Source organism: Panthera pardus, unplaced genomic scaffold, assembly GCF_024362965.1.
Source record: "Panthera pardus isolate Hobbes unplaced genomic scaffold, ASM2436296v1 HiC_scaffold_4, whole genome shotgun sequence".
Lineage (NCBI taxonomy): Eukaryota > Metazoa > Chordata > Mammalia > Carnivora > Felidae > Panthera > Panthera pardus.
The window spans coordinates 14178947-14202190 of NW_026526969.1; the positions used below are offsets into that span (position 1 = coordinate 14178947).

The 23244-nt window shown below is 65.5% G+C and overlaps 1 protein-coding gene and 1 long non-coding RNA gene across 9 annotated transcripts in view; one reads left to right on the forward strand and one right to left on the reverse strand.

The window, feature by feature from the left end:
* On the forward strand, positions 1-6149 carry LOC109251144 (uncharacterized). 3 transcript variants are annotated; one of them, XR_008419109.1, is made up of 3 exons: positions 1-3581; positions 4280-5501; positions 6037-6149. It is a non-coding gene; the product is annotated as an uncharacterized LOC109251144 (long non-coding RNA). The 3 variants fall into 3 exon arrangements; XR_008419108.1 differs by having other exon boundaries at positions 1-2224; positions 2866-5501; XR_002073375.2 differs by having other exon boundaries at positions 1-535; positions 766-5501.
* AMZ1 (archaelysin family metallopeptidase 1) overlaps positions 5025-23244 on the reverse strand; it is a 24313-nt gene continuing 6093 nt past the window's right edge. Inside the window, exons 2-8 of one of the 6 annotated variants that reach the window (XM_053893866.1) lie at positions 12982-13493; positions 11712-11879; positions 9703-9831; positions 9261-9430; positions 8674-8850; positions 6747-7070; positions 6146-6315 (exon numbers count right to left, since the gene is read on the reverse strand). In XM_053893866.1, coding sequence (XP_053749841.1) covers positions 6265-6315; positions 6747-7070; positions 8674-8850; positions 9261-9430; positions 9703-9831; positions 11712-11879; positions 12982-13285 — 1323 coding nt within the window. In that variant the 5' untranslated portion in view covers positions 13286-13493 and the 3' untranslated portion in view covers positions 6146-6264. Of the gene's footprint in view, positions 6316-6422; positions 7071-8673; positions 8851-9260; positions 9431-9702; positions 9832-11711; positions 11880-12981; positions 13494-15760; positions 15850-20510; positions 20604-23244 lie in introns of those variants that run through there. The other 5 variants (XM_019422503.2, XM_053893865.1, XM_053893868.1 and 2 more) reach the window with 5 other exon arrangements.

Here is a 23244-nt window from a genome sequence, read left to right on the forward strand (position 1 = left end):
CCTGGGTCCACACGGCCCCCGTGTCGTCTTGTAAGGTGGCGCTCAAGTCAACTGCAGGGCGATGAAGACCTTGACCCCCTCAGATGGGAACGCGCCCTCCGAGCCCAGTTCTGGCACTTTCTGGCACCAGTGCAGGCGGTTTGCCTCTCCCGGCTGACGTCAGAGTGACCGGCAGGAAGAAAGAGGGACAGCGGGGGTGCGGGCAGACCCTGCTTTGTGACCTATAGTCTCTGTCCTGAAGCCCCGGCGAGAGACCGTCTGTCCTGCCACCGATGGTCCGGGAGCACTTGGGGGTGGCACATACACCCGGCTGTGCCCCCCGCTCCATCCAGGAAGTGACCCCTGCGGAAGCCCCCACAGCACCACCCGTCACGGTGCCCTGGGAAACAGGTCGGTGCCAGCTGTCGACAGGAAGCTCTCGGTCACTGGGAGCCTTCAGACCAGCCCGAGGGTCTCTGGGGCTCCCCGACTGGGCCACGCCGTCAGGGGGACGCCTGGGGGAGCCGCACACCTTTCCCGGACCCACCTGCAGCAGGTGGGTGGAGGTCTCGCTGGCCGGTCTGTGGGTGGCAGGTGGAGGCATGGGGGGGGGACCTCCCGCGGGCAGTCAGTGGCAGCTTTGGCCGTGTTCTCCATCATCTGTCCTGTTCGGGGTTGAGATCTTATTGGACTCTCAACCGAGCCCGCTTACAAAGAAATTTAAAACGGCTCTCTGGAGGCTGTCCGTCTCTAGAACCTTCGCGAATACCTTTGGACCTTGTTCAGATTGGCAGGTTGTCCCGTGACACAGTACAGCGTTACGTGGCCAGCCGCCCCATGGTTGACCCTGTGCCCGCAAGTGCCCTACCAGTGTCTTCCCCGTGGCCCCCTTGCTGCGGCTGCTCCCGCCGCTGAGCCAGCGCAGAGGACGCTACAGGAGGCCGGGGCTGCCGTGACATTCTCGCTGCAGCGTTCGCTTGAAGACACCAGCTCTGAGCCCTTCCGGGGTCGTTACACACTGAAGGAAGCCCCAGGATGACAGCCACGGGCTCCGTCACGGGCACCGCCGTGAGAGGGCCACGCCAAGCCTGCCCACGGAGGTCCTGGGACAGGCCTCCGTCTGTGAAGACGTGCACCGGGTTAAAATCCTTACCGTGAGGTGTGAAAACGCCCTGTGCGGCTCCGGTGGTGGGCGTAGCACGTTCAGCGTATGTGGCTTTTCTGAGTGTGTTCACGTTTGCCTCGAATGACGTTTGTTTTCCTGGCATGTTGCATCCTACCCCCCCCCCACCACCGCCAGCTCCTGCGGCCACCGCGTGTGACCTGTTTAGGATGGAGGGGGCCGTGTGGCCGGGGAACCCGCAGTGCGTGTTTAGCGGGGCATCCACAGGCCACCTGGGCCAAACTGTACTTTCCAGAACCCCGGGCCCCCTTGTGGTTTTGCTGTGGATGAAGCGTGCCTGTCTCGTGCCCGTCCTTCGCCTCCGTAACCCCGGCCTGTCCCCGCTGCCCTTTGGTCCTGCGGGGTGCTGGCTCCCCTGGCAGGAAGGCCTCGTACGGCCGGGGCTCCCCCCACGGCACACCGCCATCTTCACCCCTGCCCTTCCACGGGCAGACTTGCTGCCTGGATGGGAGGTGAGCGGGCAGCTGGGTGACCGCATTGAACCTCTGGTGTCCAGGCAGAAAAGGCGATGTGGGTCACATTAGTGCGAAAGAAATAATGACCCCACCCCCCACCCCAAAAAACGAAACTAGCCTTTTGTTTTCATTCTGTGATTTCATAAAGCATCAACCTTGACCCCAGAAAGCTTGGAAACAGGTACTGTGCATTTAGGAACTGAGTCGGTTTGGTAAGTCGGATTTTTAAACCCCGCCGGCAGGGATATTACGAACGTAGAGGTTCCTTGAGGGCGTGTGTGTGGCCAAGGGGACCAGACCCTCCAGGCCTGCCCACGTGGGCGAGGGCCAGAGCCCCTCGGACACCCAGGGCCGTGCGCGCCTGCCGCCCTCACGGCCGGGCGGGCCTCCCGCCTCCTAGCAGGAGGGCACGGCTCCCGGATTCCAAGGGTGGGTGTCAGGTGGACTTCACCCTCTGCCCGCAAGGCCTTTTCTTCGTTCAGGTTGACAGCATTTATTTGAGAACAATAACGTAACATAGAAGTGCTTCAGAAAATTTGAACTACGTGGAATTTTCCCCGCATGGCACAGTTGTCCGGAGCCTCGGCACAGAGATGCCCACGTTCAGGTTGTATGTTTCCCCTTGGCTTCGGGGCTTTTAAAAATAGGAATGATGGCACCCGGCTGGCTTAGTCGAGAACACGACTCTTGACTTGGGGGTTGGGAGTTCCAGGCCCACGCTGGGCAAGGAGACTGCTTAAACAGAAAATCTTTTAAAAACAAATACAAACAGTGCCCATCAAGCAGTTTAATCTGGTTGTGACTGGAGCGGATGTAACCTGGACGAATTTGGTGCCATTGAGAGAGGGCTCCTGGGGACGAGGCCATGGGCTGCAGGGCTCGGGACCCATGACAAGCTGGTGCCGGACCGACAGAGCTCCACCTCCCGAGCCCTGCAGGGAGAAGCCGGAGCAGGGGAGGGCAGGCCCGAGGGCAGAGTGAACGAGAGGTAGCGCTGTGGGGCCTCCGCCTCCGGTCCCACTAGGGCTGCCGCATGCCAGCCAGGATGCCACTGTCCCACCTTTGGTGCAGTGTCTCCAGTGGGGTGTTCGGGGGGAGCACCCAGGTCACTCCCAAGGGATGCAGGTAGAACGTGGCTGAGGCCCGTGTGTCCCTCCCTGTATTTTTCCTGCTTGCACACTTAGGCCAAGTGGACGGAAGATGGTGTGTGTGTTCCTGCCTTTGACATTAGGCGGCTCCTTTCTGCAGGCTCAGGACCCCACACGGTGCTTTCGCTCTCTTCCTGCGACCCTGTGCGTCCCAGCTCTGGCCCCCCGGCTTCCGTGACTCGCCTGCCACATGCAGCTCCCAGGAGCGTCCCCACGGGCAGGCCGAGGGACGAAGGCAGCACTCCCACCGACGGGCCCCTGGTGGGAGGCCGCATCCACGAGGAAAGGTCACGAACAGTCCAGCTGACACCTCTTACCCTGACCCGGTGTGGCGAGAACCAGGAGGTCAGCTTCTGTGGCTGCAAGGCTGAAGGTGGGAAATCAAAGCGATGTCGGCCTCAGACGGAATCAAGCGCCCCGGGAGCCCTCTGCTTTGTCGGCCAGCTGTGGTGGCCGGTGAGCGTGTGCCCCCTTGTGCTGCGGCGGCTTCGAGCTGGCGGGCAACGCGCAGCTCCGTGGCCGGCCCCGCTGACCTCAGGCCAGTGAGACACCCCTTACTCGGACTCACAGACATGGGGGAGCAGTGCCGTGAAGCATGTCCCGGGCACCCGGGAGGAAGCCGTGTCGGCCGTGGCCAGCCAAGGAGGTGGCCGGAGGGAGGGGACAGCGCCCGAGAAGCAGGAGCAGTCAGCGTGGCAGGAGCCCCCGGGGACAGGTGACGCACGGCCACAAAAGGGTCCCGATGGAGATGCGTGGGCAGCAGCCCCGTGGAGTCCCTCACGTGGAACCCGGCCGACGGCGTTTCCAGGGAATTTGGTGGGCGCCCGGGGTCCCAGCAGAGGCAGCGTCACCGATCCCCCCGGGACCATGCCCGTGGCAGGCGTGTGGCCCCGGCCGTGAGTCGAGGGTCTCCCTGGTCATCACCAGGCGGGATAGCTGGGGCTGGACGGAACGCTAGCGACCCCAGGACCTTTCTTGGAAATTGTTTTAAACAGAGCCCTGACAGGTTTGTTTCCCTTTGCGTCTGTAGCCACTAGCGAGTTCAAACCTAAACCTGGGTTATCCCGGCTCCTGCATCACGGTGCTGCGTGCTGTGCTGGGATCGGGTGGCTGCGTGAGCTGTGCTCCAGCTGACCCTGAGGGTCCGCCTTCTCTGCCGGGCTCTCTGAGGGCTGGAAGTTTGCTCTTTCCCTGGGCGTCCTTGAACCCGGTTGCCTGTACGTGGGTAGCCGCCCCACCGTGATCAGGAGTCTCCGGGCTTGGTTGGGCCTCTCCCGGCAGAGGTGACCTCTGAGGCCCGGCCCGGAAGGGTTTCCAGCTCCAGTTTGGGAGCTGCCTGGTGAGGCCCGGACCCTCCTGGCTTTCCCGGGGACGCTCCCGTTCAGCTGGGGACGACTCACCCCAGAGTGTTGGTCACCTACCCAGGCCGCTGCCCAGACCTCCAGGGAGTCAGCCCAATGAGTTGCGGCTGCTGACCCCCGCCCCGCCCTTCGGACTCACCTGTGTGCTCCTAGGAAAGAGCCAGAATACAGAAGGTCTGCTGCCTTGCAGTCTCCGGCCGACCCCCAAGCCCAGGTCTCCGGAGGAGGGCAGCATTCTTGCCAGGGTTGTCAAGAATCGAGGGGGATGGAGGTAAGAAAGTCCCGGGGGGCTTGGGAGGACTCGTTCGATTGCACAGTTTATTTGTAGGGAGGTTGGCGGGTCCTTTCCCAGGTGGATTTGACTCCAGCCGACCCCACCCCCCCACTGTCTGTTGGGGCTCTATGCTCGGACCTTGGATGTGGGTGCACGCACCCCTGGAAGGGTGTGGCCTCTCTTGAACTTGATGGGATCTAAATTTGGACTCAGCTTTAACATTAGCTGCTTGGCTAAGCCATGGCATGTTTGGGGGTTATTTTTAAGCCCTTCTGGAAATTTTGTTCTTCCCAGAAAGGTCTGAACCAGCCGTCCCAGGAGAACCTACGAACAGGCCCCCAAGTCCTCTCTTGGACCCTGGCAGCGTGTGGGTGGCAGGCACTCGGGTGGAGAGGCCCAGAAACGGCCAGGCCTTTCCTCCAGCTTCATTAGAACAGTTTTGATGTGTTAATGCTGCTTCGGAAGGTGCGGGAAGCGTTCCTGGCCCCGTCTCACACAGATACCACAATGCAGATGATGTCGTGACCCCAGAGTATTTTTAGCTCCCTTCTCGCTCTTGGCCTGGGCCTGCGGGGATGTTGGGGACTCACGGGGACCTGGGACTGATACGGACCTTCCAGGCAGTACAGTCCACTTTATGTGTTTATTTAAAAGAAACAACAACAAAAAACAGCCCAGGCCCTGCCTTCTCAGAAGCCTGATGTGTAGCTCCTGCGGGTCAGCTCGGGTGAGGTGCTCAGCCGTGCCAGGGCTCGTGACCCGCGACTCTGCCCGAGCAGATGGCGTTCATTATGACCTCCGCCGGAGCCGCCTCCCCTGGGGACCGTCCCCAACTGCTCTCCACCCCCCTCTGCAGTGGTACTTGATGTAGGAAGGAACCTCTGGTCTCGGTGCCTCCAAGTTTTATTCTTCCCACGTTCCCGCCCGCAGCCATCACCCCCATGGCACATGCTGAGCCCCTGAGGCCCCCAGCTCCCCGAGTCCATCGGTCTGGAGACAGACCTTTGGCAGAAGACGGAAGGGAACGGGAAGCTAGGTCAGACGCAGAGAAGGTGATGCCATCCCCCATGGTCTTCCGGACCTTGCCACCACCCTTCAAAGGTAGGACCCAGGGCCCCTCCCCAGGAGCTGGGGTACAGTGAGGGTGATGCTCTGGGGGCCTCCCGGCAGACCCCGCAGCCAGGCCCAGGGACCTGCCTTCCCCCAGGCTCTGTCCCCACTGCAAAGTCCTGAGCTCTAAGCAGAGGGCTGGGGCTTTAAGGCACTAAAGTTGGGGGGGGGGCGTGCTCACAGCAACAGCCCCGGACTGGTCTCCCTCAGGTCCTGGGCCCCCCTCTGCCCCCCTGGCTGTTCGTCTTCTCCTCGCTTTCCGTCAGTTCCCTCCAGGTCCCAGCGATGCCTCCCAGAAGCCACAACCAAGGCCTGGGGCCATATCTATGCTGGGCCTTTTGGGGTCTGGGATCCCACAGCCCAGCCTGGTGTCCAATTACAAGGAACCTTCCACCCTGTTTGCTTGGGGCGGGGCGGGGCGGGGCGGGGGGGTGAATACTCTGCAACCTGCACTGTGTTTCGTTTTTTACACAGTTTTTGTAGCCCCCCCCGTTTCAGAGCCACCCCCTTGCTTGCCTGCTTCCAGGTGACCATGCTCCTCGGCTGTTGCAACCAGAGGTTTCTCTCCCCGCAGGCCCAGGGGCCCCCTGCTAGTGAAGCCGGCACCGGCCAACATGGGAGCACGCGGAAGGATGTCAGAGGCGGGAAGCAAAGTCTGACAGAAGTAAGCGGGGACAGTTGACCCCCGGGCAGCCGGCCCCCCACGGCCTCAACACTTGTTGGAACGAGTTGTCAACACCCCAGGCCCCTTGTGTCAGAACACCAAGGGTGACAGCAGGCAGAGGTGGGGACACAGCGTGAAGGCCTGAGGACAGGAAAGCTGTGAGTGTGAGAAGGCCCCACTCTGGGGGTGAGTGGGGGGTGGCGGTGGGGAGATGGGCACAGGGGTGGGGCCCCAGGAAGCCGCCAGCCGCCGTCCAGGCTGGGCCCGAGGACCCCCCGCAGGGGCCGGGGTGAGGGGGCAGGACGCAGGGCCCCACGCGATATTCCGCGCCGGGCCGACAGCGCCGGGCTGTGGGCCCCCGTCTAATTCCCCTCCTCCCGCCAGCGGCCTGGGGACGAGCCCGCCTTGGACGGCTTGCGCGCGCTCAGCTTCCTCCTCAGCGAGGAGAACGTGTCGCCCAGGACCCGGCGCAGCCCCGAGCCGTCTCGGCCGCAGCGCGGGTCCTGCCTGGGGGCCGGGAGCCGCCCCGTGAACATCTCCCACCCCGCCAGGGCCTCCACGGCGCCGTCCACCTGCGCCAGCTCCTCCTCCGTCACCTCCCGCTCCAGGGCCCGGATGCAGCGCTCCAGCCACCGTCCGTGCTCCCTGATGGCGTCCACGGCGGGGCCGCACCCAGGCGGGCTGTCCGGGACGGCCGGGGAGCCCAGCCCCTCCTCGGGCTCCGGCTCGGGGCCCGCGGAGAAGGTGTGGCTCCACGTGTCGGGGGTCAGGGGCTCCGACCCGCTGTCGCAGCTCAGGCCCGAGTCGGCGCTGCAGGGCGGAGTCTCGTCCGAGGCGGACGGGGCCCCTGCATCCACATCGGGCCGCGTCCCGGCTCGAGTCCAGGCGTAAAGTCTCTGTGAGGGAGAGACACGGGCTGGAGGGAGAGACACGGGCTGGGTGTCCTGGGCCCCGTCCCTTACCTCGTCCACGCGCTGCCGGCCCCCGTGCCCTCCAGGCGCCGTGTGGGGCCAGCTCCGGGGCAGTTAAATTCTACCGAGTGTGCACTTGACCTCAGGCTGCCTTCACACCAATAAATACCCAAAACTCCTCACCTTGTCCGTTTCTACTTCGTTGTACCCTGGCTTCCGCGCTGGCGGACGCGCCCCCCCCCCCCCCCCCCCCCCCGGCCGTGTACTAGGACGGGAGACACCACCACTACGGACCACGCCTCTGTCCCCAGCAGGCATGCACCGGCACAGAGCGCTCCCGCTCCCGGCCGGCCCCTCTCCCACCCCCAGGTCACCTCCCAGAGAGTCCCCAGGAGCTGTCCCCGTGGCCCCGTCCTCCTCCACCAACTCGCAGGGGAGGCGCCACCCAGAGCCACAGCAGCTCCGGGGCGGAAGGTTGTGCCCAAAGACCAAGCCCCGGAAGGACGCGTGTGCCGAGCGCCCAGCTACCGCCAGAGCCGAGTCTCCCTTCGCCTGGCCGTCGCCGCCCCGGCAGCACGCTCGCCCCGCCCCACCCCACCCCACCGCCGTGAGGACCCTCAGCGGGGCTGCCTGTGGGCTCCCCGCTCCAGGCGGGCAGGCCACTTCCTGGGGGCAGCTTGGGGGGGTCCTCCAAAACGTGGTCCCCGAGCCGCAGCACCCCTGGGAGCCTGTGACACAAGCAGGCCCTCCCCGTCCAGGGGCTGCCTGGCCAAGAAGCACACACCCCCTCCCCCCCACCCACGTCCCCGGAGCGTTTGCACCCCCCTCCCCCGCCAGCCACCCCGTCGCGGCCCGGGCTGCCTGCCTCCGGGGTTTTTCCCAGAACCGCAAACAGCTTCTGGCTTAAAACTTTGGTTTTCAAATTAGGCCAAAGCTCTTCGGTGGAGAGGCCTTGATAAACACCACGGGCCTCTGGAGGCTGAACTCAGAATCAAGTTGGAGTCCGCCGAGCGGGCTTCCCGCCGCGGAGGCTCCGCCCACAGGGCCCGCGCCGCGCCCCCGGCAGCTCCTCCAGCCGACAGCAGAGGGCAGCAGCGCCCGCGGCTCGCCCCAAACCCGGCAGGGCAGGACAGGACCGAGTCCAGAGCGTGGCTGCCCCCTGCCAGGCCCGCTCGGGTCTCCTCCCGCGTGGACCCCAACCACCGGAGCCGGACCCCAACCACCGGAGCCGGCGACCCCGGCCGACGCAGGGGTGGCGTGGGTGGGCGCGCCCAGCACCCACCCACCGTTCAGAGCCGGTATTTACCATCCTTGCCTGAGAGGAGCCGTCCACCCCTTGTCCCCCCTGCGCCCCGACGGCCACGGCCACCGTTGCTGGGTGCGCGCCACGGGCCAGGCTCGGGCGCCACACGCTGCCCAGCAGAGCAGGAAGGTGCCTACCGGCAGGCACGCGGGTCTGTCTGCTCCCCTGGGGCTCTCACACCCGGGACCCAACTATCCTCTGCTCTCGGACTCCCGCGCGGGCCCCCAGACCAGGCGCTGGCCTGCTGCGGCCCCTGTCCCGGGGCCCCCCCTCAGAGCCGCTCACCTTGTACCTGTCGATGAGCTTGAAGCCCAGGACGTGCTGCAGCTTCCGCAGACAGATGGGACAGAGGTCCAGGGGCCGCCGCAGGGCCTCCTCCAGGCTGAGCGCCCCCTGCATGATGCAGCCCAGCCAGCGGCAGCTCCCCAGGCCCAGCAGGTGACAGAGCTCGTGGCAGGTGACCTGCGGGGGAAGGCCCGCCACTGACCTCGCAGCCGATCCCCGGGACGCCCCAGGCAGCCCCAGAGGGGCCTAAGGCCACCGGGAAGCGGTCCATCAGCCCTCCGCGTCCCGGTCCTGACTGCACAGGGCACAGGGGCATCAGACACCGGTTCAAATCTCTGCCGCTGCCCAGCCGAGTGACCTTAGGCAAAGGTCTTGGCAGCTCGGCCTTGGTTCCTACGCTCTCTACAGGGAAGCAGGGTCGTCCCGGTGAGGGCGGGACAGGGGACTCAGCGGCTGCCTGCTCACACCCCCGTGTCTGATCGCACATCCTTGGCACATTCCCCGAAGTGGCCAGAGCCCCCAGTGCTTCTGCCCCCTTCCTCCCTCCACCTGTGCGGTGACCCCCGCACCCTGGTCTCCACGCCCACCTTGCAGCACTGGGCCAGCCCCAGGGCGCTGAAGCACAGTGTCTGGCCTGGGTCCTGCACTGGTGTCTCAGGGCCGTCAGCTGCCGCCTGGACCGGGGCTGCCTCCGAGGCGCCAGGCCCCGGCTGCAGGAGCTCCCCCGAGAAACGGGCAAAGCTGCAAACGCCCACTTCTGGGGAGAGGTGGAGACACACGGGCTCGCGGGTCACCTCACCCGGGGGGCGCAGGAGCAGAGCCCCCCCCCACCCCCCCCACCCCTCAGGACGCACGGCTCCTGCAGGCCGGCCCCCCGGCAGCAGCCCAGGGCTGAGCAGGAAGGGCACGGCCGCACATTCGGGGGCAGCGGTTTCTCTCCGCGTGCGTGCATCGTCTTCCCCGGGACGGGCCCCGCAAGCTCGGCCGAGGCAAGGACCCCGGGCGGGGGCTGCCGGGGCGGGGGCTCACCGTGCCCTGGCAGGAACTTGCCGAACGTGAAGCTCCAGGCCTCGCAGGGGTACAGGTCAGACAGCGTGAGGCCCAGCACACACAGCGCGTCGCCCGGCTTGCTGCTCTTCAGGAAAGACAGGATCCCGTCTGTGGGGACAGAGGAGCCACAGGGCTCAGTGCAATCCTGAGGGTCCCCAGAAAGAAGAGGCAGAGGGTCAGAGAGGTCTGAAGGTGCTGTGGTGGGTGGACAGAGACACGGGGCTCAGGGACCACGCCTGCAGCAGGACAGTGTCCTGAAGGCAGGGGACAAAGGCAGGGCCAGGAAGGTCCATGGCCAGGAGAGGGTCTCAGAGTGACAAACCTGCAGCCTGGGACACAGAAAGGGACATGCTACCGTTAGAAGGACACCTTGTCCCAGCCAAGAGCTCCCTGTCAACCCTGAAACCTCAGTGCCAGCAGCTCCTGTCACACGCGTTGGGGATGGAGACCAGCCCTCCCGCCGAAGATAAACCAGATAAGCTGAGTGAAATACAAAACACGGCTTCTTAAAGCATCCAAGGTGGGAGTGGAGTTGGCCACAGGGGACCAAGCGCGTCTTGGGAGGCAAAGCAAGCTCTTCTACGTCTGATGACAATGGCAACTGGGTCACGGGGGTGCTCGTCCAGGCTCACGGGACCATTACACGCAAAACAGAGAATGTCAGTGCATGTGAATTATGCCTCGGTAAACAGGATTTAACAACAACAAAAAAAAATCCGAAACCTGATGGCAACTTAGATCCAGGGAGAGAACTGAAGCAGACTAGCTGAGACTGAGCCCCTTCAGAGACGAGGGAGGGTGGCAGACCCCGCTCCCAGGACCACGGACGGCCCAGAAAAGCTGTGTACCCACAGGGGCCTGGCAGAGGAAAAGCAGAGCCCCGCCCCCGGCACGAACCCAGCACGAATCACATCACCCCAGGCCACTAGATCTCCAAAGAGGTAAACTAAGCTTCCAAGTAGTGTGTCCAGCTAACGAGAAAAAACACCAAGACAGAAAGAACGGAAAGACCACGAGTTGGCCACCAGCACGCGCCAGACGGCGGAACCAAAAAGCACCTGCGTTTGTGGCTATCGACACTGAACTTAAATCTTAGCGGGAAACTGGTATTTTTAAGAAGTGACACTGCTGGGGGCACCTGGGTGGCTCCCTCGGTTGAGCGCCTGACGTCGGCTCAGGTCATGATCTCACGGTTCGTGAGTTCGAGCCCCGCGTGGGGCTCGGCGTGGGCAGCCTGTCAGTGTAGAGCCCACTTCACATCCTCTGTCCCCCTCTCTCTGCCCCTCCCCCACTGGTGCGCACGTGTTCTCTCAAAAAATAAAAATAAGAAACGTTAAAAAAAAATAGATTGCCGATTTGAGAAAGAACCCACCAGAAACGACAGAAATAGAAAGGGGAGAACTAAAATTAGGAACTCGATGTACCGGCTTCACAGCCCAAGGAGAGAAAAAGCACAGAGGTGGAGCAGGGGGGCCCTGCGTGGGGCTGGAGGAGGGGCCGGAGGGGTTTCCGCCAGCCACGGCTGGGCCACGGGGGCCCTCCAGCCCCAGCGCCATCCAAAGTGCCCAGTCCACTCCTGGGGCCTCCCTCGACCGGAGTCCGGGTGCCCCGCACATCGGAGCGCCTAAGGCCCATCTGTGCCCCGCGACCCGGCCGCTCTCCAGCTGCCAGTGACCTGGGGGCTGGTGGGGGCTGGACACGTGCAGGACAAAAGTCTAGAGGGGTGCCTTACAAGGCGGCAGGCGCCCGAGAAGGGCTTGCCTCCCCCACCCGTCATGCCCTGGGGTCCCCAGCGCACGCTGGGAGGGTCGTCTGGCCTCCAGACGGGGAAGGAGGCTGGTTTTAGCCTTGCTCTTCAAAAGCCTGGGGAATAGAGGTCCTCCCCCCGCAAAGAAACGGGGCAAGGATTCCTTCCTCCCGCCTTCTGCCTCGTGGAAAGGGCCCGCGCCCTCCCCCCCCCCCCCCCCCCCCCCGCGCCCATCACCCACCCGTGTGGAGCTGGAGCCTGTCGGAGTCCTGGCTGGGACGTGAGGAGCAGTGTATGGACGCGGCCGCCACCGAGGGCAGGCACCGGACCTGCAAGCCCAGGAAGAAGGCCTCCGTGCAGTCGCGCAGGTACTCCAGCAGAGCGCCACCCGCCGGGCCCTCGCTCAGATCTGGGGGCGGGACGGCCCGTCAGCCGCCCCGCCCCCACCTGCGCCCCGCCCCCCCGCCGGCCGCGGCGGCCACCGGGCGCAGGAGGCCACCGTGGACCCGCCTTCACGGAAAGGAGAAAGCCGCAAGAAAGGGCAACGCCCCGATGAGAGAGGTCTGGAAGGTGGGGAGCCCCTCAGGGAGGGGCAGGGGGGGCCCGGCCGGCGCCCAGAGTCCCCGAGGCTGAGGCTGGCCGGATGGCAGGAGCAGAGCGGGACACCGGAGGCGTGCGGGCGAGACGCCCCCGGGGCAGCCACACCAGACTGCTGCAGGAGGACAGCCCGGGGCGGGCAGCTGGCTGGCAAGGCAGAGCCCCAGGCCGCCTCAGGCCCCAAAACGCACATTAACAAGCGCCCACGCGTCTGCTCGTGAGGGCCTCGCAAGCGCCCGCGTGAGCTGCCGGCAGGGGACAGAACGAAGCAGAGGGCTTGGGCGCTGTTTGCCGGACACAGCTCGAGCCAGGGGCGGCGGACGGGCCGCAAGGGGTTGGAGAACGAGGGTGGCCGCAGGCCTCTGGCCCCCTCAGCTCTGCTCGGGCCTGGTGGTCCTCCGCAAAGCCAGGCGCCACCCTCCCTGCCCTCACCGCGCGGACAGCCGGCCAGGCCCCTCGTCCGCCCCAGCCCTGGCCCAGCAGGCCTCGCGGAGAACCCTTACCCTCGCCAGGCCCGACCGGCCTCCCCAGCACGGCCTCGGGCTCAACTAGGCCTGAGTTCAAACCCCACCTGTGCCCATGGCCAGCTCGGCGTCCGGGGCAGGTCAGGGCTGGGAGGAACGCAGTCTCTGGAGGGCCCCCGGCACAGCGCCTGGGGCGGCACACCCCACGCGCAACAGGGGAGGGGTGACGCGGCCGCAAAGGCCCCACGGCCCCTGGCTTCCGGAGCGGTGTCTGAGCTGGGCGGGCGGAGAGCCGGGTCCCAGCGGGGGCCTCCCCGCCCGGCCCGGAGCCCAGACACCCTGCCTTGTGCGAGACTCAGACTCCGGCTCCCCAGCGGGGCGCGGCTGGCCCCACGATGCCCACCCGCTGCGGGCCCGGCGCCCCAGGGTACGCGGCCCCCCACCTCGTACCGATGGGCTGCAGGTAGATGTGCTTCCGGGCAGGGCTCTGCCTCCGGGGCGGCAGGGAGGCGTGGAAGGTCTGGAAGTCCTCGGGGGCCTCGGGACGGCTGAGGAGCCAGTCGAAGGCCGTGTGGATGAGCAGCGTGCAGAAGAGGGTCCTCTGGGGGTTGTAGGCCTCGGCCAGGAACAGCCTCTCCGCAGGGGTGAAGGCAGACGCGTAGAGACGCCGCAGGGCCGGGTCGCTGGACACCAGCGCCTCCTTCAGGGCCCGCGGGCCGAAGCTGAACTCCTGGGCCGGCCTGCACTGCAGCATGGCGGGCCCGGCCGCTCCGGGGAGCCCCCGCTGTTGCCCATGAACCCCACAGGGGACAGCCACGATCTCTTCCGGAGCCTTCCTGCGGGCCGATCAGAACCGCCGAAGGCTCCCCACAGCCGGACGCTGAGCCAAGGGCCCCTCCCGGTGTCGGGCCTCCTCGGTGACCGCAGGGGGTGGCTCGGACGCCTCCAGGCCTGGCAGCGCCCTGGGGAGGGGGACACGCACACTGAGAACAGGGGCCGGGTCTCTGAGGCAGGAGGAGCAGAAGGACATTTTCTCTGGCCGCTGCACAGGCACCAGCGCCCAGCTCGGGGAAGGGTCCTACTCCCCCACCCCCAGTGGGGAGCTTGTTTCCATGGAGCCCCGGTGCCCACTCCCACGGACTCGCCCTCAGATGGGAGGGGGCACCCGGGAAGGACAGCTATGCCACTGTTGTGGGAGCCCCTGCAGAGCCCGAGGGGGCACCCCCAAGAAGGCAACCAGCTGTTCCTGTCCTTTTGTGATGGCCAAGTGCAGCCCATCGCCAGGGGCCCCACAGCGCCTCCTTGTCCCACCTATAAGCCCTCCTCGCGGGGCCCCGCCTGCCTGAGGACGAGCACCAGACCCCTGACTCGCCAGGCCAGCTGGAAGCAGGCGAGAGCACGTGGGAGACAGGCAGCCCCCAGATCCAGAAGGTTCCCAGCACACGTGCCAACCACAGAAGGCTATAAATAGGGAGATGTGACCATGCAACAAAGAGCGCTTTGAGGGCTGGGACAGACCGGCAGGAGAGGACACGCCTGGGGGGTGGGGGGGGGGGGGACAGACGGGTCCAGAGAACCGGACAAAGTCAGTTCACAAAGTGGAGTTTTCCTTCCGCATTACAGGGAAGACTAAGAGGTCCGTGCCCCTCAGAGACGACGCCCCCTCGGCCACCATACGCACCCCAAAAAGCTAGGCCGCCACCGGCAGATGAGTAGAGCAGGGAGGTCACGAGGAAAGAAGCCAGAAGCCGGAGAAAAGGCACACAAGTAAGAGAACAAGGCGAACCAGAAGCACAGAGAATGGTAGCATCTTCATTTAGAGCCAAGCCTGCTCTTCGGGGTGGGGGTGGGGTGGGGTGGGGGTGGGGCGGGGCGAGGAGAGACCGGCCCTGCCGCGGGGTGGGGGTCCTAGCTGCAAACACAGCACCGCGGGCAGAGTGAGGACCTGAGCCCCACTCCCTGCAGCTGACCCCGAGTTGAAACGTGAAAGTTCGGAGCGCTCACACGGACACATACGTGTGTGTGTGTGTGCATCTGTGTAAATACACATGCGCAGGGGCGCCTGAGTGGCTCAGTCGGTTAAGCGGCCGACTTCGGCTCCGGTCGTGATCTCGCGGTCCGTGAGTTCGAGCCCCGCGTCGGGCTCTGTGCTGACAGCTCAGAGCCTGGAGCCTGCTTCCGATTCTGTGTCTCCCTCTCTCTCTGACCCTCCCCTGTTCATGCTCTGTCTCTCTCTGTCTCAAAAATAAATAAACGTTAAAAAAAAAAAATTTAAATATACATGCGCACGTACATATACATGCATCCAAATTCCGTCATCCATACGTTTTCCTCTGGAAAATTATATCGAGTTTTTCCAGAGGAAATTACGTACACACAGGCGGATGTATACACAGATATATTCCCCAGAGTTACGAGGGAGGGTGGGGGCTGGGCCTGAATGCCCGCAGAGAGCTCTGGGTTTTCCTTTCTGCAGATCCTTCTCACAAATCTAAGCTGCCGGTGCGGTGCAATCCTACCTCCTCCAGACTTAGTATATTACCAGCATCTTCCCAAATCCTTACACATTCTATTGTAAAAATGCCGTTTTTAACGGCTTCCCAAAAACACCATGATGAACATCTTCCTACCAAAGTCTGAGTTTCTCTTTCCCCAGGACAGATGCCCAGAAGAAAAGATACCACGTGGGGGTGGTTAAGGGGGTCCCGATCTGCACCGCCCACCTGCTTTCCAGAAAGGTCATGACAACTTACAACCCCAACAGCCGCTGACGTTCTAACTAGTCAGCAGCAAATAAAAACCACCAAAGGTGGGGGCGCCTGGGTCGCTCATTCGGTTGAGCGTCTGACTCTCGATTTGGGCTCAGGTCGTGGTCCCGGGGTCGCGAGATCGAGCCTCACGTCGGGCTCTGGGCCCGGTCCCCATCACGCGGAGCCCCGCCTCTCAGGAGCCCCTGTCCAGGCCCCAGTCCGTACCACCAGACTCCAGGGCAACACCGGGAGTTTGCACCAGGATGAAGAATGGGGCCTGGTCTGTAGGGGGAAAAAACATCCGATGCAAACCCATGGGCCAACTCTTGGCGGGGGGACGGGGCCACGGCGGGAGGGGGGCAGGTTCTCCAAGAGGCCAGAAAACGTGTGGAGGACCTAGCGAGGACAGACCCTGTGCACCACAGGGACCCAGGAGAGAACATCTGCACTTCCGAATGGGGCCCGGGAGGGGCACATACACCGGCAAGTTCCTTCTGTCCTTGGCTCCCTCGTTCCCTCGGCAGTCCCCGAGCACCTGCTCATCCGTGGTGCTTGGCCGACCCCCCTGGACTAAACAGGCACAGGTCTCTGACCTTAGGGAGCTTCGATTCTAGAAATGTGTAACAGACAATAAGAGGCGATAAAAATAAAAGTACATACTGTCTACACAGTGTGAGAAGGGGATCAAGGGCCTGGAAGAAAAGGCTAATCCTAACCCTAACCCTAACCCTGACATGGTGAGGTCCGAGCAGCCTGGAAGGTCTGGGGCGAGTGTCCCAAGCAGAGAAGCAGGTGCAAAGGACCCGTGGGTGGCTTCAGGGGCAGTGAGGAGACAGCATGGCAGGAGTGGGGGCGGGAAGACCGGCCACATCACGCAGCACAGGGAAGGCTGTGTCTACAACTCTGGCCTCATCCCGAGGGGGGGCCGGGGGGCCCGTGTGCGTACCACCCGTCTCGTCCCAGAGGCCAGGCGTCCAGCCTTCAGAGCGGGCTGTGAGCTCCTGGCGGTCCAGGCCCCCGGGGGCAGAGAGCCATTCAGGGAACCTTGACTCGGGAGTGCCCTCAATGCCAGCCCGGGCTGCGCGATAAACTTGGCCCTCTGCCCTCCCACCCCGTCGTGCCGCAGTGTCCTCCCCGGCACGGCGGGCCTGGCGGCAGCTGCCCGCCTCACCCAGAGCACGGCTGCACGTAGCGGGAGGAGGAGAACCGCCGGGTCCCGCCCGGCTGCCGCCCTGAGCACCTGACCCCGTGGGCACCTCGCGGCCTATTTCTGGGCGGGGCTCCCGTGGCTCTGCGTCTGCGCCCTCGGCTCTCTCAGACCCGCGCGCGGCGCCCCCAGCTTGAGCAAGAGGCTTTCCCGCCAGCAGCCACCCCCAGACGGTCCCCTGAGCGGCCCAGCCGCATCGGGCTCACCAGGCCGAGAGCTGCCTAGAAACGGGTTCGGGACGCGCGGGAAGGTCTGTGTCACGGCCTTCACGGGTAGCCCCCACCGGCCCCGGTCAACACCCGCCCCCCACGCCCGCTCCCCTGCCCCCCAGCGCCTCAGTCCCGCAAACCCAAGATCGCTTTTGACCCAACACCTCGTCTGAACCCACGGCTGCCGGCCTTCACCCATCCCAGAAGCCAAGGACACGGGCTCAGAGAGGGGAAGCCACCTGCCCAGGGACACACAGCTACACGGACTCAGAGGAGGCGCTCCTGACCTCGGGTACACCGCCCCTCGCTCTGGGCCTCATCCACAGGGCCTCCTCCGCCCTCAAAGGGGCCTCCGGCAGTGTCGCTCCCGTGTCACCGTGTCACCCGTCGACTCCTCAGGGCCTCGAGCCGACACGCCCCCAGCCCGCCTCTCTGTGCCAGAAATTCCAGGGCCCTGCCGCTCCTTCCCACGTGGAACCGGGAACCTCGGGCTCCCCTCACCATCCCAAGAGAACCCAGTCACGCGGCACACGAGGGCCCCGGGGGCCAGAGGACTGGGACACACGGCCACTGTCTCCCAAGGAGACTGGGGGGGCCCGGGGCGCAGCCCGTGCAGGCTCACCCCTGTGGCCCCTGCACCGGAAGGGTGGCAGGGACCCCGGGAGCTTTCGCTCACGTCGGCACAGCTCTCAAGGCGCCCCAGTCCTGAAGTTAAAACTCAGACGCGTGCGACACGAGGACAGAATCCTGCCCCCAAACAACCCTCCACACCCACACCTCTATGCCCCCACCCACAACACAACCCCGTTACAAACCCCACACCCACACCCCTATGCCCCTACTCACAACACAACCCCATAACAAACCCCCACACCCACCCCCCACACCCCTACACCTCCCCGCACCCACACCCTCCCATAAAACCCCCACACACCCACCCCCCACTCAACCCCCACACACCCTCCCATACAACCACCCCACACCCACCCCCAACACCCCTACACCCCCCCGCACCCACACCCTCCCGTAAAAACCCCCCATACCACCCTCCACACCCCTACATCCCCCCACACACACATCACACCACTATCTAGGGACAAACCCCCCACAAACACACGCCAACACACCCCCACACACCCTCCCATACAACCCCCCCATACCACCCCCCACACCCTCCAATACAAACCCCCATACCCTTACACCCCCCCCACAAACCCACATCCTCCCAAAAAACTCCTCCATACACCCCCCACACCCCTACATCCCCCCCCCCACACCACACCACTACCCAGGGACAAACCCCCCCACACCCACACTCCCGTAAAACCCCCGCACACCCCCCACACACACACCCTCCCATACAACACCCCTACACCCACCCCCCCCACCCCTACACCCCCCCACACCCACACCCTCCCATACAACCCCCCACACACCCAACACACACACACCCCAGTACAAACCCCCCCACCCCTACACCCCCCCACCCCCACCCCCACACCCCTACACCCCCCCCACACACCCATACCCTCCCATAAAACCCCCCATTCCACCCCCCACACCCCTACATCCCCCACACACACCATACCCACACCCCTACACCCCCCCCCACACACACCTTCCCATACAACCCCCCCACACCCACCCCCCACCCCTACACCCCCCCCACACCCACACCCTCCCATACAACCCCCCACACCCCTACACCCCCCCACACACACCACACCCCCAGTACAAACCCCCCACACCTACACCCCTACTCCCCCCACACCCTCCCATACAACCCCCCACACACCCAACACACACACACCCCAGTACAAACCCTCACACCCCATACCCCCAACCCCCCCTCCCACACACACCCACAGCCCACCCCACCCTACCCCCACACGCCCCTCCACACACCCACACCGTCATGTGGTCTCTGGAAAAGCCACCTACTCGAGGAAACAGCAAATCACAGGTCAACAGTGTTGTGAGAACAATCTTAACCTCATGGGTTCCCCATAGGGCCCCAGGATACACTTTGAGAACCAGTTTTCTCTGATTCCTCCTGCCTGAGACACGTCACACCCACCGTGGTGCTCAGAGCACCCACGGGGGATACGGGTCCAGTGACAGTCAGCAGAGCCCCATGTGCCCTGCCCTGAGCAGGGCCCCTGGCCCAGCAGCCACCCGGGGCCCAAAGAGCCTGGGAGACAGGGCCACACCGGCCCGGCCCGACCCGGCTCCAGCTGGGGTGCGAGGGTGTTTAAGTCTCTGCGGGGCCCGGACGCGGACACATGTCTGCCCAGACAGCATTTCCTCTCGAGACCCCCGTGTGGCCGCATCCACCTTCCTGGGTCCCTGGGGGAAGCCCCTCCCTCCCTCCCCCACAGGGTCCCATCCGAGCCGCACTGGCCTGTGAGGTGTCCGATGGGGCCACACGGCTGGACGGCGGCCAGCTCTGGGTTCAAAGCCAGCCCTCGAGATGCAGCCCGAACTCTTAGGCACCGACAGTTCCCGAAGCAGAGGGGGGTGGGACCGTAGACACAGGGTGGGACCCGTCCCCTCCCAAAGGCTGTTAGCACTGAGGCCTTGCCCGACCTTTCAGGCCGCTTCCCCCACCACCGGGGCGCCCAATGACCCCCTCGCCTGGCGTCAGTGTCGCCCAGAGGCTGGGAAAGGGCCTGGTACAAGCCAATTCCTCCCGCGGGTGGGGGGGTAGGTCTGCCAGCCGGAAGGGCAGGCTCACGGCCGGGGAGGGAGGGCAGGCTGCCCAACCCCAGGGTCCCGGCACCTGCTCCCGCGTCTGCCTGGACAGACGCCCCGTCTCCGGGCAAGAAAGCACGCTCTGATTCTTGTCATTCTGAGGGCGCTTTGCAAAACCTCCGGCAGCTGCACGAGCTGCGGGCCCCAACCTTCAGTGCAGGCGGAGCGGCCCGCAGAGACACGTGTCAGGGGTCGGCTCCCGCTTCTCAGAAGGCTTGGGTTTGGGGGGGGGAGCAGGGCTTAGACGGGGTGGGGGGGGAGGGGGGGGGGGCTGTGTCTGCGCCTGGCTTCCTGTTACATGGGCCCTCCCCGGAGGGCCCTAACTTGGACTCCAGACCCCCTTCCCTTCGCGTGACCCAGGCAGGCGGGGATCCCCGCCCCCCGCCCGGATCCGGGCCGCACGCTTAACTTTGGCGTCTCTAAGTAACCCTCCCCTCCCCCTTCTCTCCTCTGAACGCGCTGCCTCGTCTCCCGGGTGTGCGCAGCCGGCCAGCCTCCTTCTCCACCAGCCCTGCCCCGCCCGAGGAGCAGGAGCGCGGTCCTCCCGGAGGAGGGGAGGTTCTCCGGGCCGGCGCGCTCCCTTTCCACCCTCGACCCCCGCCTTCCCGTTGCATGTTTGCTTGCACCGGTGAAGGCCGGCGGCCCAGAGTCCGGGCCACCCTGCCGCGGGGCGCGGAAGGCCGGGAAGGGTCTCCCGGACCCTTCCCTCCCCAGACCCGCCGCGCGGCAGGGCGTCCCCTCTGCGGGGCTGGCGCGGAGCACGGAGTACGACCTGCACCAGGCCCTCCGGGAGCGCTGCGCCCACACCCCCGCTCCTGGCCCGGGGGACCTTTGGTTCCCCCCCCTCCGCACCCCCTCCACCCCCTGCCGAGCGGGAGCGCGCCCGCCACCGCGGCGTCCTCCGGGCTTGCGCGACCCGACCGGCGCCGCAGCGCGGCCGGGGCATTCCCACCCGACACTGCACCCTGGGCTCCCGGCCACCCGGCACGGCGGTCCCCTCCCGGTCCCCGCGTCCCGGCCTCCCCACCGCGCCTCCGTGCCCCCTAAGCGCCGCCCCCCTACCTCGCAGCCCCGCGCCCTCGGGAGCCGGCGCACGCAGCCGGCCGAGGGCAGCGTGGGCACTTGTCGTGGGCCACGGAAATCAAGGAGGTCCCAGCATGACGTCAGCACGGGGGCCGGGACCGAGGTGGGACCGGGGGCCGGGCCGGGCCGGGAGGAAGCCGCTCCCGCCGCGGGCACCACACACGCACCCGCCACCCCCCCCCCCCCCCCGCGCCTCGCCGCCGTCTTACCCTCCGCGGGGGCCACCAGGGGGCGGGAGGCTGGCAGCGGCGAACGACTCCCGGGCACGGCCACCGACCTGCCGCCGAGTTCTGCCGAGCACGCGTGGGACGCCCGCGCTCCCAGAAATACCCGGGGGCGGCGGGGGAGGAGCGGCACAGGTGAGGGAGGTGAGGCGGCGGGCCAGGTGGGGCCCAGGTGGGGCCCAGGTGGGGCGGCCGGCGCTCTCGGGCAGGCCAGTTCCGTCGCCGCGGCCCCAGGAGCTTCCCCTTCACGCGGCAGGTCCGCCTGGAGGGACCTAACGAGTCTTCAGGACTTTCCTGGGCGGGGGAGCGGTTCCCTGGATGCTCGGCCTTTATTCTCTCTTGCCGACCTCTTCACGAGCCTGACAGGTAACGCTTCTTTTTGCGCCCATTTTATGGACGGAAAACCGAGGCGTGGGCAGGGGAGGCGACTGGCCCAGGCGGCAGAGCCGGGCCGAGTCAACCCCGAGCGGCCGGGGCCCCGGCGCCCGGCGCCCGGCTCCCGGCTCAGGGCGCTCGGTCGGGAGTGGGGGCGCCGGGATCCCTCGAGTCCCGGGAGAATGCGGGTGGCCGGCGCCCCGGGAGACGAAAGGGAGACGAAAGGGAGGGCGGCCGGGGCCCCGCTGCTCCCCGGGAGAACGGCATCCTCGGCGCTGTGGTCCCGCCAGTCCGGCCACCACGGCCCGAGCAGTTGCCACGCGTCCTCCCCGGGGAACTGGCTTGCGGCGCGCAGCTCCCGGGAGGCCACGGCCACGGGCCGTCCCCACCCGGCAGGCGGCCCCCGCGAAGCTGGAGGAGAGGTCCCTCAGCCGTCGCCGGATCGTCCTTGCCCCAGCCTCGCCGGGCCTCCCCCGAGCCCGTCACCCTGCTGGGCTGCAGAGAAGCCTTCAGGAGACGCGGCAGGCGGGGCTCACCGGCCTCTGCACTTTTTCGGCACGCTTCTCGGGCCACTGCTAACGGTTTGCTCTGCCTTCTCTTCTGTAGCTCAGCATGGGGACCCAAAGTGGCACAGGACCCTGTCCTGAGTGGCCCCCACTCCTTTTTTTTTTTTTTTAATTTTCTTAATGTTTATTTTTGAAACAGAGAGAGTGCAGCGGGGGGACGGACGGACGGCGGGGGCGGGGGGGGCGGGGGACACAGGATCCGAAGCAGGCTCGAGGCTCTGAGCTGTCAGCACAGAGCCCGACGCGGGGCTCGAACTCACAAACCGCGAGATCATGACCTGAGCCGAATTCGGACGGTTAACCGACCGAGCCACCCAGGCGCCCCAAGTTGTCCCCACTCCTGATAGAGAATACAGCTCAGGTCACAGGCTCCGTAGCCTTTCCTGCACCCCCGACACAGCTCCTCTTCCAAGCCCAGCCCCGGGACTCGGGTGCAGAAGGGGGCATGGTCTGGACACGCGGCAGGGCCGGCCCTGAGTGGGCCTTAGGGGACTTCCACCATCCGCCCCCCAAGAGCTTTGACGGAGGATGGGTCCTGTCTGGAGGATTCTGTAATAAAACTCCCAAAAAGGCCAGCGAGGTGTAAGGACCGTGTGCGGGACTGGCGGCCACCCGAGCACAGAGCCAGTGGTCAAACGTCTGGACTCCCTGCTGGGGCTGCCGGACCGAACTTTCTCCTCACCTGCGGGACGGAGAGGCCAGGGACCCGGTCTGCATAGGGCAGGGCGTGGGGGTTATGTCACCTGCAGAGTGCTGGTCGGATGGGGCCACTGGGACGGTCATTTGAACCTCCGCATGTGCAGCCCCTGCGGGGGACGAAACACGCTGAATGTCCACCTGGGGGCGTGGGCCCTCAGGTGCCAGACCAGGGGCTGGATTGTGCGGTCACCTCATGTAATGCTTATGCCAACCCAGGGGGGGAAGGAAGTACTGTCGTCCCATCCTACAGATGGGAAAACGGAGGCTCGGGAGCCCGGAAGTGGTCCCCAAGACAGAAACGGAGGTCCGTGTGGCTCCAAAGACGCACCATATCATGTTCACGTGGCAACAGATGCCGCCTGGCGTGGCCACTGTGGTGCTGCTTCCTCCTGAGCCTCTGTTTTCTCATCTGGAACGTTCTCCCCCACATGGCCCCCCACCCACTCTGCTGCTCGGATGGCCCTAGAGAGCTGACCCCACCCCCATGCAGGGACCCCTCACGCTCTCCCCTCCTCGCCTGACTTGCGTCACACGACTGTGGGAGGCTGAACCCCGGTTCCCTTGCCCTTCCCTCATCGTGTGTCATAAACCCGTGTGCAGGGACCTGATGGCTCTGTCCCTGGCGCCTGAAAACAGTGCCTGGAAAACAGCAGGTGTCCGTATTTGCTGGATGGAAACACACGTCGTGCGGTCAAATGAGAGGGTGTCACCTTCTCGGGCTCTCTCGTTAGTGTCCAGCTGAGGTCACTCGTTCCCTCAGACGTGTCCCCACCACCTCTGAGCCGGGGCTGGAAGTTGCCTCCGGATGCCGTTGGCACCGACACGACCCGTGTTTTGGGGGCCATGTTA